The sequence below is a fragment of the Aptenodytes patagonicus genome, chromosome 6 (assembly GCF_965638725.1).
Source record: "Aptenodytes patagonicus chromosome 6, bAptPat1.pri.cur, whole genome shotgun sequence".
Classification (NCBI taxonomy): Eukaryota; Metazoa; Chordata; class Aves; order Sphenisciformes; family Spheniscidae; genus Aptenodytes; species Aptenodytes patagonicus.
Window position 1 is genome coordinate 33,473,004 of NC_134954.1, and position 12,748 is coordinate 33,485,751.

Consider the following 12,748-nt stretch of genomic DNA (forward strand, 5'->3'; position numbering starts at 1 on the left):
TTTCTATTTGGTTTTTATGTTCTTCAGAGTTAAAATGAACCAATTGTAAAGGATCCAGCACAGCAGCTCCTGATTTTCCAGAGGATCTCCAGCACAAAGACAAGTAAAATAACTTTGGGTTATTCACAGTTTTTCAAAGGCAAGGGAGCAAAATAAGATATTTTAAACCCTGCCAAAAGTTGTTAGAAACACCAGATGGAAAATTGTATTTTTCAGAAAAAACAAAAGAGGAAGAGAATTTAGCTGTTATTTCTTTTCCAATATTAGACTATATCAATACAAGCATCGATAATTAATACTAACTCTTCTTCCAGAGACTTACCAATTTAACATCACAGATGCTGAAGACTTATTCAAGTCAGAGAATGGATTTAAAGAGGTCTTAGGCTTACCCTGCTCAAGTAGCTGCTCTTGGATTTCAGCTGCATTCATTTGATTTTGCTGGAAATCTCTTTCAGCAGGCCTTTCAAATCAGAGAGCTTAAGAATTAAAAAAAAAAAAAAGAAGCTTTGTTTATATAAAGTCAGTCTAACTCATTCCAACAGGTGATCACAGCTTGGGATGAAGGGAAAGGAAGAGAACAGAACAAGCAAGCAGTAGTAAGTACTACTAAAATACCCTAGAACGTACATACCCTAGAAAATACCGTACAACATCAGCAACAACAGGCATAAAACCCCTTATCTGAACTCCTGCCTCCCCAGCTACCCTGTGGACACCAGCCACTACTTTGAAAGCAATAACTGACTGCTTTTTGTATTCAGTAGCCATTGAAATTTAAAGAAAAGTTTACCCCATGATCAAGGCTCATGTCTAGGGCTCAGTTACATCCTCAGATTTGTTTTTAGGACATCATCTCAAGTGAGATCCAGTGAGATATCCCTGGAGTGCCTTGCTCTCAAGGGCACTACTCCTAAGCACTGGCCTTAGTACATTTCTGTCATTAAAGCTGAAGGCATGAATAGACAAAACAGCTTGCTGTAAAGTATTCCCTCACAGAATGTGAGGTACAATTTGGGTATTACTTTTCAGTAGAGAATTAAAGTTATCATATTTCCTTTCAGTTTTAAGAGGAGCATCACTAGACACATACTTGGTTGCTCACCATTCCCATTTCAGTCCTGAAAGCAAGCTATTCTTTTGTAATCTAAATTATTTGACAGCAATCAAAAGAAGCATTTTGAAGTATATGTGGGCCTTTTCATCCTTGGACTTTTAAACAGTCTGTTCTTCACACCAAAGCAACTCCCCACTTCAGAGGAAAAATACATAATTTAATCAAGCCTTCAAAAAAATACCCATTATGAAGGTCTTTTCAGTATCACAGTCATAAGTGTATTTGTATGACAATTCTGATAATGATGTGGTCTCTAGTAGATTGGTAGCCTTATATTGCTTCAATACAGGATGTTTCTGTGAATCAGATGAGAATTGGTCATTTTAATTGTAATTAAAGGTCTTCCTACCCTGCAATATGTATGGAGCATCCTTTGTTTACCTAGCAGGTGTTGCCTGTGCCATCTGAAGCACCACCAGGCTTTCCACAATATATCTGAACTGCCACTTCATTTTATAAGCAGAGGTTAAACAAACAAAAAAGTAGGATTAATTACCTCATGCCTTCAACACTAGAGGCTAAACTTGACAGAACACGTGTTTGAGAAGGGCATACTCTAAGCGTTTAAGGCCCCTTCTTCCCATCGGTGTTCCACGGGCCTGTTACACAGCAGGATATTGCAGTTTTATAAGATAGAAGTTATTTTTACTTCTATTCCATCCAATAGGGAATACTGGGAAACACTTCTTCAATGCTAAGCAAGCATCTTTCTACTTCATTTTCCAGCACAATATGAAGCTACATATGGAATCAAAGGTGCAAAGGATCACATTAAAAAAGTCCAATTAAAATGGGGTCCTGGTGACAGTAACAAAGACTGCACATGACTCTCGGTGATGCTCATTTTCCTTGTGGACCACTACCTGCTTTACCAGACAGAGGCACAATCCCCAGAGAAGTCTGAAACACAAGTACCTTTGCATCCAGTTGTCTAAATCGATGCACCATCCTGAAAACAGAAAGAGGACACAGAGGAGAAGAGTGAGGCCAGGTATTAGAGAAGCCTTGGCTAACCCCTCCCTCCCCCCTTCGCAAAACTGTGCAGAACTGCTTTGCAGAAGTCTATCTGGAGCTGAGAGATCTAGTCCTCATCTTTGGCCAAAGAGTGGAGCTAAGGCAATTAGAGTCTGAAGTTGTCAGAGGACTGCCCTCTTTGCATGTAGTCAGAGGTCAGTTACAAAACAGATGTCTGCAGATGCCCCTGCCTGGGAATACCAGTCTTTCATCCTTCTACGAAGGCAGAGCTGCAGGTGGTTTGCCATTGTTTTTACTACAAGTATATTAACTAACATATGAATTACTGTTAGTGCTGCACTATTCCATTTTCCTTGTCAAGACTCTTTTGCTTCCACTATAAAAGCTATTTTTTTGTATTTGTTTGGCTTCTTATCCAATGCTGAGTGCCTCTGGGTAGTCTTAACATAAACACTTGTGGACAGCAGTGTCCACAGCAGGAGCAGAGGGGCATGGAAGAGTCTGGTCTTTCCTACCCATTCTTATCAGCTCTTCCCTTACATTTGATTTAGGGAAATACTCAAGCTGCTGGAAGCTAGCTACAAAATTAAGCCATCATGCACAGCAGGTTACTGTTGCTTGCTGTTTTCTAGCTTTCTTTATATTTCTCTTTCCTCTTATACTATTACTTTGAAAATACTGAGACAGATCCCAAAGATAAAGTGTCATGATCTGGCAGTCAAAGCAGAGTAGTTCAAGTCGCCAACCTTCAAATACCATCATTCCAAATAGCATCTTCCCCTCTCCAGAGGTCTTTCCTACTCATGCTATTAATTACAGACCTCCGTATAGATTGATGCCGTGGGAACGCTTGATATTCTAGGTCCGACACTAAATATTCTCTGCTAACTGCATAATGTTACAAAACTAGTCAGCTATGGCACTGCTTTCCACAGTGAGACCTCGAAACACTATAGGAAGACAACATGTTCTCCTCTGGTGGTAAAATAGAAAGACTCGAGTACAGAAAGGTGAAATCATTTGAGAAATACTGTGACAGACATTTGGAACAAGTGTGTTTAATACATCTGCCCAGCTACTATGTGCATAATATGCCATTATAACCCTTGCAATATTGCCATTAGCATTTTACCAGCCCAATCAATTATTTCTGAAGACAATCTGCAGCAGCTGACAAAAAAGCCATCATTTTACTTAAAAAGAAAAGGCACGTTTATGCTGAGTTTATTTATGTACTCATTAGTCTGTAAACATTTAGAGCTGCTGAAAACTTGCCTTCACTAAAAATATTCAACAGAAAATTAAGAGAGTGAAGACAAAGAAGGGCAGACATACTCTTCTGATGGATCATTTGCTTTGGTATTGATTTTGACAAGGTAATTTTCCTTCATGACAGCTTCCCATGCCAGAATTTCATCATCCTCATTTTTTGAGCCTGGAAAACGTATGTGAAGAAAAACAACAACACTAGATTCAGTTAATTTGTCTTTCCAATGCTAAGATGCAAAAAGGCTGGGTTAGTGCTTGCATTCAGAGGCTAATGATTCCCTTCTCTGCATCCAGAGCGTTCGCAGCCCCACTTCCCACCCATGACACAGCTCTGATAAACATTCATGGATTTTACTGCATCCCCGTGGCAACCAGAGTTGGTTAAAAAAAGAAAATATGAACAAAAAGAACCAACAAGCTCCAAAAGCCTTTCTAGAATTTTTTGAGTCTTGGTTAACGCGAGTGCTTTGTGAAGTGGCAGCTGCTTCAACAGGCATAGGACATGCCAGAAATTTCCTATCTGAGTTTAAGCTTTCCATTTGTTTCTACATTATGCCATATTGGATCATTAAGAGTAACACGTGTTAAGAACCATGTTATATGACTTATCATTGAACAAAAACATTCCAAAATGATGAAGCAGTCTTCTCTAAAAATCATCTCCTGTTGATGCTGTAAATTAGTGACACAGAGTAAACCACTTTGAGGCATCAAAGTCCTCCAGGATAATACTTCTGCATTTTATCCTGTTCCAACAGGACAGCACAAACCACATGCGTTTTAACAAAAAAAAAGTTAGCCAAGACAAAAGAAGCCCATAGCTGGCAAATGAGTGAAGTCCTATTTCCTCCATTCAGTGCTCCTCTGACCTCACACAGCCTCAGTTGTTCTCCCAGATACCAACAGGCATTTAAGCACCCGAATCCCAACCATTACCATAAGAGTTAAGTGGGGAAGCCAGGATTTTGCAGTAGTCAATACATTAGTGTGTTTTCTTCGTGCAGTTCTCAGTTCCTGTCACCAGCTCAACCACTGATATTTTGGCTCTAATTAATTCTTTCATTTGCTTTTAGAACTGCAACATCAACTGTGCATCACTTGGGCAGAAATATCTGCAGTTAAACAACCTCCCCAGCAAGGCAACCAATCAGTGATTTGGACAGCCAAAATGATTTAGTCAGTGCTAAGGAATTTTACACCCCAAAGCAGGCATCTTTCTCCTAAACTAATAACAAATCCAGCCTGTGCTGCAGGGCAACAGTCAGGTTGCTGATGGATGGGAATAAGTCTGTCAATTAACTCAATTTATCCTCTCTCATCTGCTTCTGAATGGCACTTAAAAAAAAGAGAAAACACTCCACTTCTTTGGGAGAAAGAAGCTTGTTAACACAATTCATATCTGTGCCCTCTGACAGAGTAAATAAGGGGGAAATAGCTAGAGGACTGGCTCAGCCACTCCTGCATTTTTGAGGCAGGTTGCCCATTTGGCCATGCCCAGAGGGCCAGGAGACTGCATTCTCTTTCAGTCACTCACCAGGAGGCAGAAGAGCCTCTGAAGACAATTGTGCTCTACTAGGCTGCCCTAGCAGCTACGAGCTGTATTAGCTGGGAGACTGTAATGGAAGGACAAAAAGAAATGCAATTCCAGAAGGTAGAGTGGCAAGCAGAGACTAAGACCACCTCTTGTACAGTTTACCTAAACATTCAGAGCATGCAAGATCAGGGATCTCTGCCACTTGGGAGCAGTGCAGGAGGGATGCACTATCAGAAGCTAATGGCAAATGGGATGGTTTACATTTTTCATGCAGACCATGAAGATGACTGTCAGCTGCTGCAGGCTCCAGATGAATTTATTCAGTGCTCTAATACAAAAAAAACCTTTCAAAGCTAGGAAGCAGCATAGGCAGCCCTGAACCGATAGGATTAATTTGAAGACTTAATTGATTTACAAACATAAGGTAATTCTGCCTCGAAATGTCTTGGACAAGAAAGCACTGGATAACTCTGCACAGTACTCAAGCGGAGCAGGTCTTATGGTAGAACACAAAAGCTCTCTAACCAAAACAAAACCAAAGCTATTGGAGGGTGGGGGTCACAACAATGCTCAGTTGGAGTTTTAGCATAAGGAGTTAGGAACATAATTCTCCATATCCCAGAGAGCATGCACCTTGAGTACTGAAGGAAGATTATGGCTGAGAAGCAGCCAGGGGCTTTGATTTGAATCTTATCGAAGAGATTTCCAGCAACACAGTGGTTTTGCATTTGATGGAGAACATGAATGAGCTGCTCCTTATTTACGGTACAACCACCTCCTCCAAGGTCTACATTGCCCTTGAAAATTTCCCAAAACACTAACTGCCTGGTTTAAGCACACCATGCCATGGAAGTGTTGCAATGCATCTGCCACAGGGCTGACTTCTAGGCAGTAAGGAATAATCCTACTCACAACACATAGATGGCTCTTTACTTTCTTTCTTACAGCAGCATTTGAAACATTTCCTCATCACCATGAATATGTAGGCAAAGATGACGAAAGGGAAGGGGATAGTCAAGCGACTGCAGTATTCTTGGACCAAGAAGTAACGCTGGAACTTCCACACCTGGTCGTTGTTCTCTTGTACTGATCCAACGGTGTAACTAACAGGCAAAGAAAGAGAAAATACATACAGCGTTAGTTACTCACCAAAGAACTCCATCTCAGAGCCAAGTAACACAGTGTTTCTCTTTATTATACCAGGACATGTTTTTGTAAAGTCATCCTGCAGCTGGTAATTTTAACTGATTAGGAGGTTAGTGAGTTTGTCCTCCTTTTTAGAGAGAAATCTGAAAACAGAAAGAACTAAAACAGCAGGAAAAAAACCCCTGAAGTTACAAATAAACTGGAAAAAATAGGAACAGGGAGAAAATACTCCACATACTTTCACTACCTTAGCTCTAGGCAATTTTCTTCCAGCCTAGACACATGAGAACAGGATGCTTCTTTGCAAGATACTGTGTCTCATTAATTCATCAGTTAACTTCTTTCTAAGCAAAACAAAACCCTAAAAATAGAACATTTACAGAAAATGAAAAGCTCCTGAGATTTTTAGTAGAGGCATTAAGAATGCACCAGGCATGGATCAAACCTACTGTACTAAGCACTGTACAAACCCAGCAAAGCAACAACCACAAGAGCAAACAGCTCACAGACTGCCTGACCTTTCTTTGCTGACATTAAATGGCAGATGGATGTTTCCAAAATGTCTGTGTTGAGATCCTAACGGACCCTTACACGAGATAAGCTAAAAACTTCAGGTGGTGAAAATTATCTATTGTTTTAGAAGATAAATACAATCCTGTATTTCAGAAGTATCTAAAATGTAATATTCATCCTTTTCAGCTAGTGCATGCTGGACGCAAAGAAAAAGTTGGATTCTCTGTTGTTAAAATTAATATATATTTGTAATTACAACATAGACACACTATATGTCTAATAGACATCGGCATTATTAAAGATTGACAAATACTATGTACACACTGGTCTTAAGAAGAGCCATCACAGATTCACATGTTTCTAACTGCATCAAGAAAAAAACATTGGGATTGCTGTTTGCCCACCAGGCTTCCTGAGTTCAGTACAACACAGCACTCCTGCTTGATCAAATCATTCAGTCTATTGTTAAAATTAACCATGCAAAGCTCTGAGAATGTCATTAGACAATTCATGCTGCGTCCTTCCACAAAATAAGCTGAACTGGCAAAAACTAGGTTTTTACTGGCATGACTGTACAAACCAGAACTTTTACCGTTAGGCGCTGTTAAAGTAAGTGTTGTAACAAATATCAAAGGCTTCTAGGGTAGAGCTGGCTTACTGCTATACTTTCCTTTATTAATGTGAATTGCTTTCACTCTTTCTAGGGAGTATAAGCACCGTCTTCTGTCCCCAGGTCCTGTGCAGGTTAGGAAAACACATGTACAATAAATAGATATGCTGCACCATATCTAGCTGGCTTGCCAAAAGTCACATTTCTGTCTTTGGAGCCCAAATCAGCATCGGAAGAAAGGTTCAGAGCAGAGGGGAGAGCAGATCCCAAAGCTGAGGGGTTCTCAACTCATCACACTAATACATCTTATCTCAGGCCAGGAAAAAGTGGCACTGGCATTCAGATGGGAGATCCTCTTGAGGCAAACCAAGAGTCCTTAGCAGTTCCTGTAAACACTCTTGTTGCCAAAGCAAATTTCTGCCCAGTCTGTCACTGCCAAAGTACCATCAAAACACACAAAAATAAACATAGCGGACCTCAAGAATAATGCCCAGGGGTTGTAAGTATTTTTGTCATGCTGCAAGGGAGTGTAAAGCAGAAAAGAAGCAGGGCTGGGAAGAACAGAGCCACAGCACCGATCCAACTGCATTCACAAGTCAGAAGTGAGACAGGAGGGCAACACACTCCTGAAGTCTGATATGAAGGACTTCCCATTATTGACTCAACTCTGTGTCAGAGCTGGCAGTGTAAACAACAAAGATTTCTGGAAGAAGCTGAGGAATTTCCCTGCTCTTGCTGGTCCCAATGCAGTCAATATATATTTGATAATGTGCACAACAGCCACCATTTTTATTTGGCAATTCAGTGCTGGCTATGTGATAAGGTCAGCAGTTACCAGCACCACATTTCAGATGTCTGATCCATCTGCATGGTGTAACACCTCACAAGATGCCAGAATAGGCCTCCTGACTGGTAGACCCACAGACAGATAATTTACCGTATAAAAACAGAGGTGATGGCATTTTTCAAGACAAAGTCCTTTTGTATGTCCCAAGGAGATGCGGCCCATTGCCTGTGGTATAAGTCAGAACAATAAATAGCAGGTCCACCAGAGCAGTAACACACCCATCATCACCACACAGCAGTTCTGGTTAATAAAACCATAGTGTCATAAAAAGACTGCGATAACTCCTCATTTATTCAGTCCAGCAAGGTCAGTTGTGCAGCAACTCATACTTGGTAAAGCACTGACCCAGCTATCATCCCCTGTGTGAACCACTGGGGTTTGTACTAAGCCCACTGTGCAAAGGACGCTTAGAGAAGTAGTAAAAGGACAGGCAGCAATCCATCCCCAGGACATTGTACCAGTTTTGATCAGACTGCTGTGAGAAATGCTGAATAACCTTGCCTTTGTTCACCTTCCCACACCACCCTTCACTTGAGAGGTCTCTTTCAAGCTGGGAACCCTGTCCAGACTATTCCCAGCAATTCCTCTGCAAAAGACACAGGCAGAGTCGAAGGCCTGGCTTCCTGCTGTTTGGCCAGGACTTCATTCCCTTTCTCAGAGGGATATTGATACAGAGATCACAAGCAAGTGATCACTCCCTTACATTACATACCCGAACATGGCCACAAGCAGGTTCACAAGGAGGATGTTAGTTGAGAGCATGTAAATGCAGACAAGGGGAATGGTAATCCACTCCGGGAAGCGGGGTTGGTTGTTGGCATCCAGCTCCACGCACAAGGGCTTGGATTCATTCCCAGAAAAGGTGCAGCGGTCAAAGTTGTAGGTGGTACCTCGGAGTGCAAAAGTGGAGAGGAAACAGTGAGCCTTCTCCCTCTCTTTCTGTTGGGTCCAGCCCCAGGTACTGCCACTGATCACAATACATGTGGCCTCCTCCTTCCCCGTCTCCCCATCAGACATAAAACCTTGTCTTGTTGCTGCTTGGAGGAAAGGGGTCAACACAGGACTGGACAACCACTGAAAGGACAGAGCCTTCCACCCACCCAGGAGACATTCCCACAGAAGATAGCTACCGTCAACATCATCAGGGTACTGGCCAAACATAGCCAGGTATGGCTCGTAGATGACAGATCTAAATATCCACTCCCAGCGGTGCTCATTCTTCCTCAGGATGCCTTGCCTGGCCACACCAAAGGCCACCATCCACACAGCAAAGAGGAAGAGGAAGAAGAAGACATCTATCATCTGAAAAAGGACAACAAGAAAACACATCAGAGCCCCACTGCATGCCTGTTGCAAGCCACACCTAGCTTTTTTTCCTCCCTGATTTGGTATTAGGGTGGAGAACAAATATCAGAAAAGCCTACACAAGTTAGTATCAGTTTAATGCAAGTTTTCAGATCACTGCTCCATAAATTTACAGTCACCAACACACACACAAAAATAATCGACATTCCCACATAGGGAACTTCAAAAATGTTTATGCAACCATAAAACTAAGGCGCATTTCAGAATATAGGATATCCCCCTGGCATCAGACAGGCTCCACCCACAAAGCCAGATCCACATATAAAGACTATTTATGCAACAACTGTAGCTGCAGACCCTGCAGGCGAGTGTCAGGTGAAAGCAGCCACCACTTCTGAAAATGCCACTCTGGATGGCTTCAAACCAGTGATTATAGTCCAGACACTCTGGCTAACAGTTTCATGAATTTCTGGCTCTTAACAATATACAGATAACTGAAGACTGGTAATATCCCAGGTGAGCTTTCCCATTTGTTGCAGACCCACCTCCACTGAGATCTGCCCTTCCACTAGCCCCAAGCATCTTTATTATTAGACTTACTCAAAAACTCGTCCCTTTTGAAGAAGGCCAAACAAGACAAAGACGTACAGGAAACAATCCTGTGTTGTTGCTCGCATATCATAAGGCATTCTAGGACCAGGTAATCTCTAAACTTCAGCTTTGCAGCAGTGGTACAAGGCAAAATAAAGGCTTTCTGGGTAAGCTGCAGACCATGCTGTTACTCCCATTGTCACCACACAGCTGGTTTTTAAATTCCATGTATGCCAATCCTTTGCTATGGCACAAGACAACCCAACCACTGCAGAAACGCAGAAAGACAGGGAAAACCTCTCCTAAGGACATCTAGCAATGCTCATTTCACGTGCCCTTTGAGTGCCATTCCTCAAACATTCCCTGTGTTGAGTGCACTTCAAATCTCTTTTCTTTGGAGTATATATGTGTGTGTGCATGCAGAGGTATCACTGGAGGGAAGATCAGCTCCAGGTGACATGCACAGATTCAAGCAGACATACTCCAGTTCTCTAGTGCTCCTCATTCCCACACCTACAGCAAGCCATAGCTGTATTATATGGAATTCCACTCTCTTCCTATTACCTTTCCCAGTCTGCTAGCAAACATCCCCTCCAGCTACAAAGGACAGAATCAGCCCGGCCACTCCATGAGAGGCTCCTCACCACACGCTTCCCCAGTTCCTTGTGCAATGGATGCACGGGAAGACAGAAATCCTCCTCCTATACCATTTACCATCATTGTCTCGTTTGGGGAATGCTCGCATGAGCAACAAGAGTGATGAAATATACCACTGAAACACTTGAGACATGTAAGACAAAAGTTACCAGGAAACAAATTTCCTCTTCTGTTCTTCAGCCTGATCTTTATTCTCTCCCTGTGCAGAGGGAGAGAAAAAGGCCCTGTTCTTAATTAGGTCCTATTTAAATCTTAATTAATCCTGTTTAGCAGATTTAAGAGAAGGAGAGAACTTGCTGCCATCATCAGAACAGTGGTGATTTTCACTCTTGAGGAAAAACAAGGCATCACATCATTTATTTAGACTCTCTTGAATAGCTGCCAGAATCTTACCATCCTCTGCAGCATAATAATTTTGGGTCCTAGATTCCTGCTAACTGTGAAAATATGGATCAGCCTCAGGGTAAAAACTATGTAGTCCAAACAGAAAATGACTCTCCCAGAATACCAAGAGCTTTCATCAGATGAGTGAAGCCTGATGGAGACAGTAAAAGAAAATTAAGAGAAGTGTTGGGTGAAGCATGCAGAAGTCAGGTAAAAACACACTGAAACACTGAAATGGTGAGTGGAAAATGAGTAACTGGAAAACAGAGCACAGCTGTCCAGGGCCCCATTGCCCTCTCCCACCCACTCCCACCTGATGACAGGTGGTAGAACTGGTTGGTGCATGTCTCGTTTACACACTTCCTATCTTAGCTACATCATCGCTGTGTCTCCTCTTCCCCTCTAAAACTATTAACAGCAAAGAAATCTTGTACCTTTAGCTACTCCAACAGCCCTCCAAAAACATCACAGGGCAATGACCACTCTGCTGCACTAAGGCAACAAGACTAAGTTACAGCTGACTGAACAACTACACTGCAAAATGTGTTTCCATCATTTCTTTGTCATGATTGTTAACTCACCCATTCATGTAAAACAGCTTATGTGAGCTAATGACATTCTGTTAGACTATTGTAGGTACAGTTACAGTCCCCTTAAATACAACACACTAAAGCTCAAAGACTCCAGATTACCATACTAAATAGTCAATAATAGGAGCCAGGGAAAATCCCAAAGAACTTCTGCCTCTCTGAGATATTAGCCATCTTACCCTGCAACTTTGTCCGATATGCTCTATATAGCCAGTCTTGAAGGCATTGTCATGAAACCTAAGCCCATTTCAAACATCATCTTCTAAACATGCTCATTCAAACCTAACCTTTAACTCCAGGGATAGACTCAACTTCCATTAAACAAAAAAGAGAAAATATTGCATGCAGATGTTCCCTAATCACTTTATTTTATTTCTTTATTTGCTTTTACAGATTTATAGTCAAGACTTGGCAATATTTGGGGCCTTCATAAAGAACAGGGAGTTTCACAAACACATCATTTCCCAAAATCTCATTACAGGTTGTAGTCAAAACCCAGAAAGGAAGCAAAGCCGTAACATGGCCACAAGAAAAGATACTGCTCACCTGAACACAATCCCTGCTATGAAGTAGAAGATTGCTAGTGTATCCATAACATTCCACAGATCTGAGAAATACTTACTGCCATTCATGTACCACTGGAAAGGAAAAAGAGCAGAAAGTAACCACCACACAGCACTGGCCAGTGACACGGGGAGCTCATGCACCCTCCCCTCATCTCTCCCCACTGGATGTCCTCATGGGTAAGTATTCCACCCACTGCAATAGTAAGGATTGTTTCCTTGCCCAATTAATTTTTTGTCACACATAATAGGTACACCAGAGTTCAGATTGCTTTTAACTTCCCCAAAAAGAGGTGGTTTTTAATATATCCAGCAATGCCAGAAATTACTGGCAACATGTTTTTACCGTTAACTTCTAATAGGACTATGTGTCAAGATTTTCTATGTTTCGAGCTCCTTAACATATTTTCTCCTCCCATCCAGAGGTCCTAGGCTGATGCTCTTGCACTGGGACCAGTTAAGCACATTGGTGACACAAACATTGCACCACGGTGCAGGTTACTGTGCTCAAAGGACATAACCCAACCGCACGGGTGCTTGTGCATGGGGAGAGGAAGGAACAGTCCTGACAAGAGCCAAGACTGATGTACTTAATGCTCACATGTGTATACACATGCTGCCAGGAGACCTCAAGGTAGATCACGGTA

General features: G+C 41.9%; 1 protein-coding gene across 3 annotated transcripts in view; it reads right to left on the bottom strand.

Annotated features, from left to right (window-relative positions):
- TRPM8 (transient receptor potential cation channel subfamily M member 8) overlaps nucleotides 1-12,748 on the bottom strand; it is a 63,229-nt gene that overhangs the window by 16,089 nt on the left and 34,392 nt on the right. For all 3 annotated transcript variants that reach the window (XM_076342031.1, XM_076342033.1, XM_076342032.1), the window contains 8 exons: nucleotides 12,085-12,176; nucleotides 10,958-11,099; nucleotides 9,142-9,313; nucleotides 8,724-8,901; nucleotides 5,808-5,998; nucleotides 3,428-3,527; nucleotides 2,033-2,066; nucleotides 393-479 (listed from right to left, as the gene is read on the bottom strand). In XM_076342031.1, coding sequence (XP_076198146.1) covers nucleotides 429-479; nucleotides 2,033-2,066; nucleotides 3,428-3,527; nucleotides 5,808-5,998; nucleotides 8,724-8,901; nucleotides 9,142-9,313; nucleotides 10,958-11,099; nucleotides 12,085-12,176 — 960 coding nt within the window. In that variant the 3' untranslated portion in view covers nucleotides 393-428. The remainder of the gene's footprint in view (nucleotides 1-392; nucleotides 480-2,032; nucleotides 2,067-3,427; nucleotides 3,528-5,807; nucleotides 5,999-8,723; nucleotides 8,902-9,141; nucleotides 9,314-10,957; nucleotides 11,100-12,084; nucleotides 12,177-12,748) is intronic.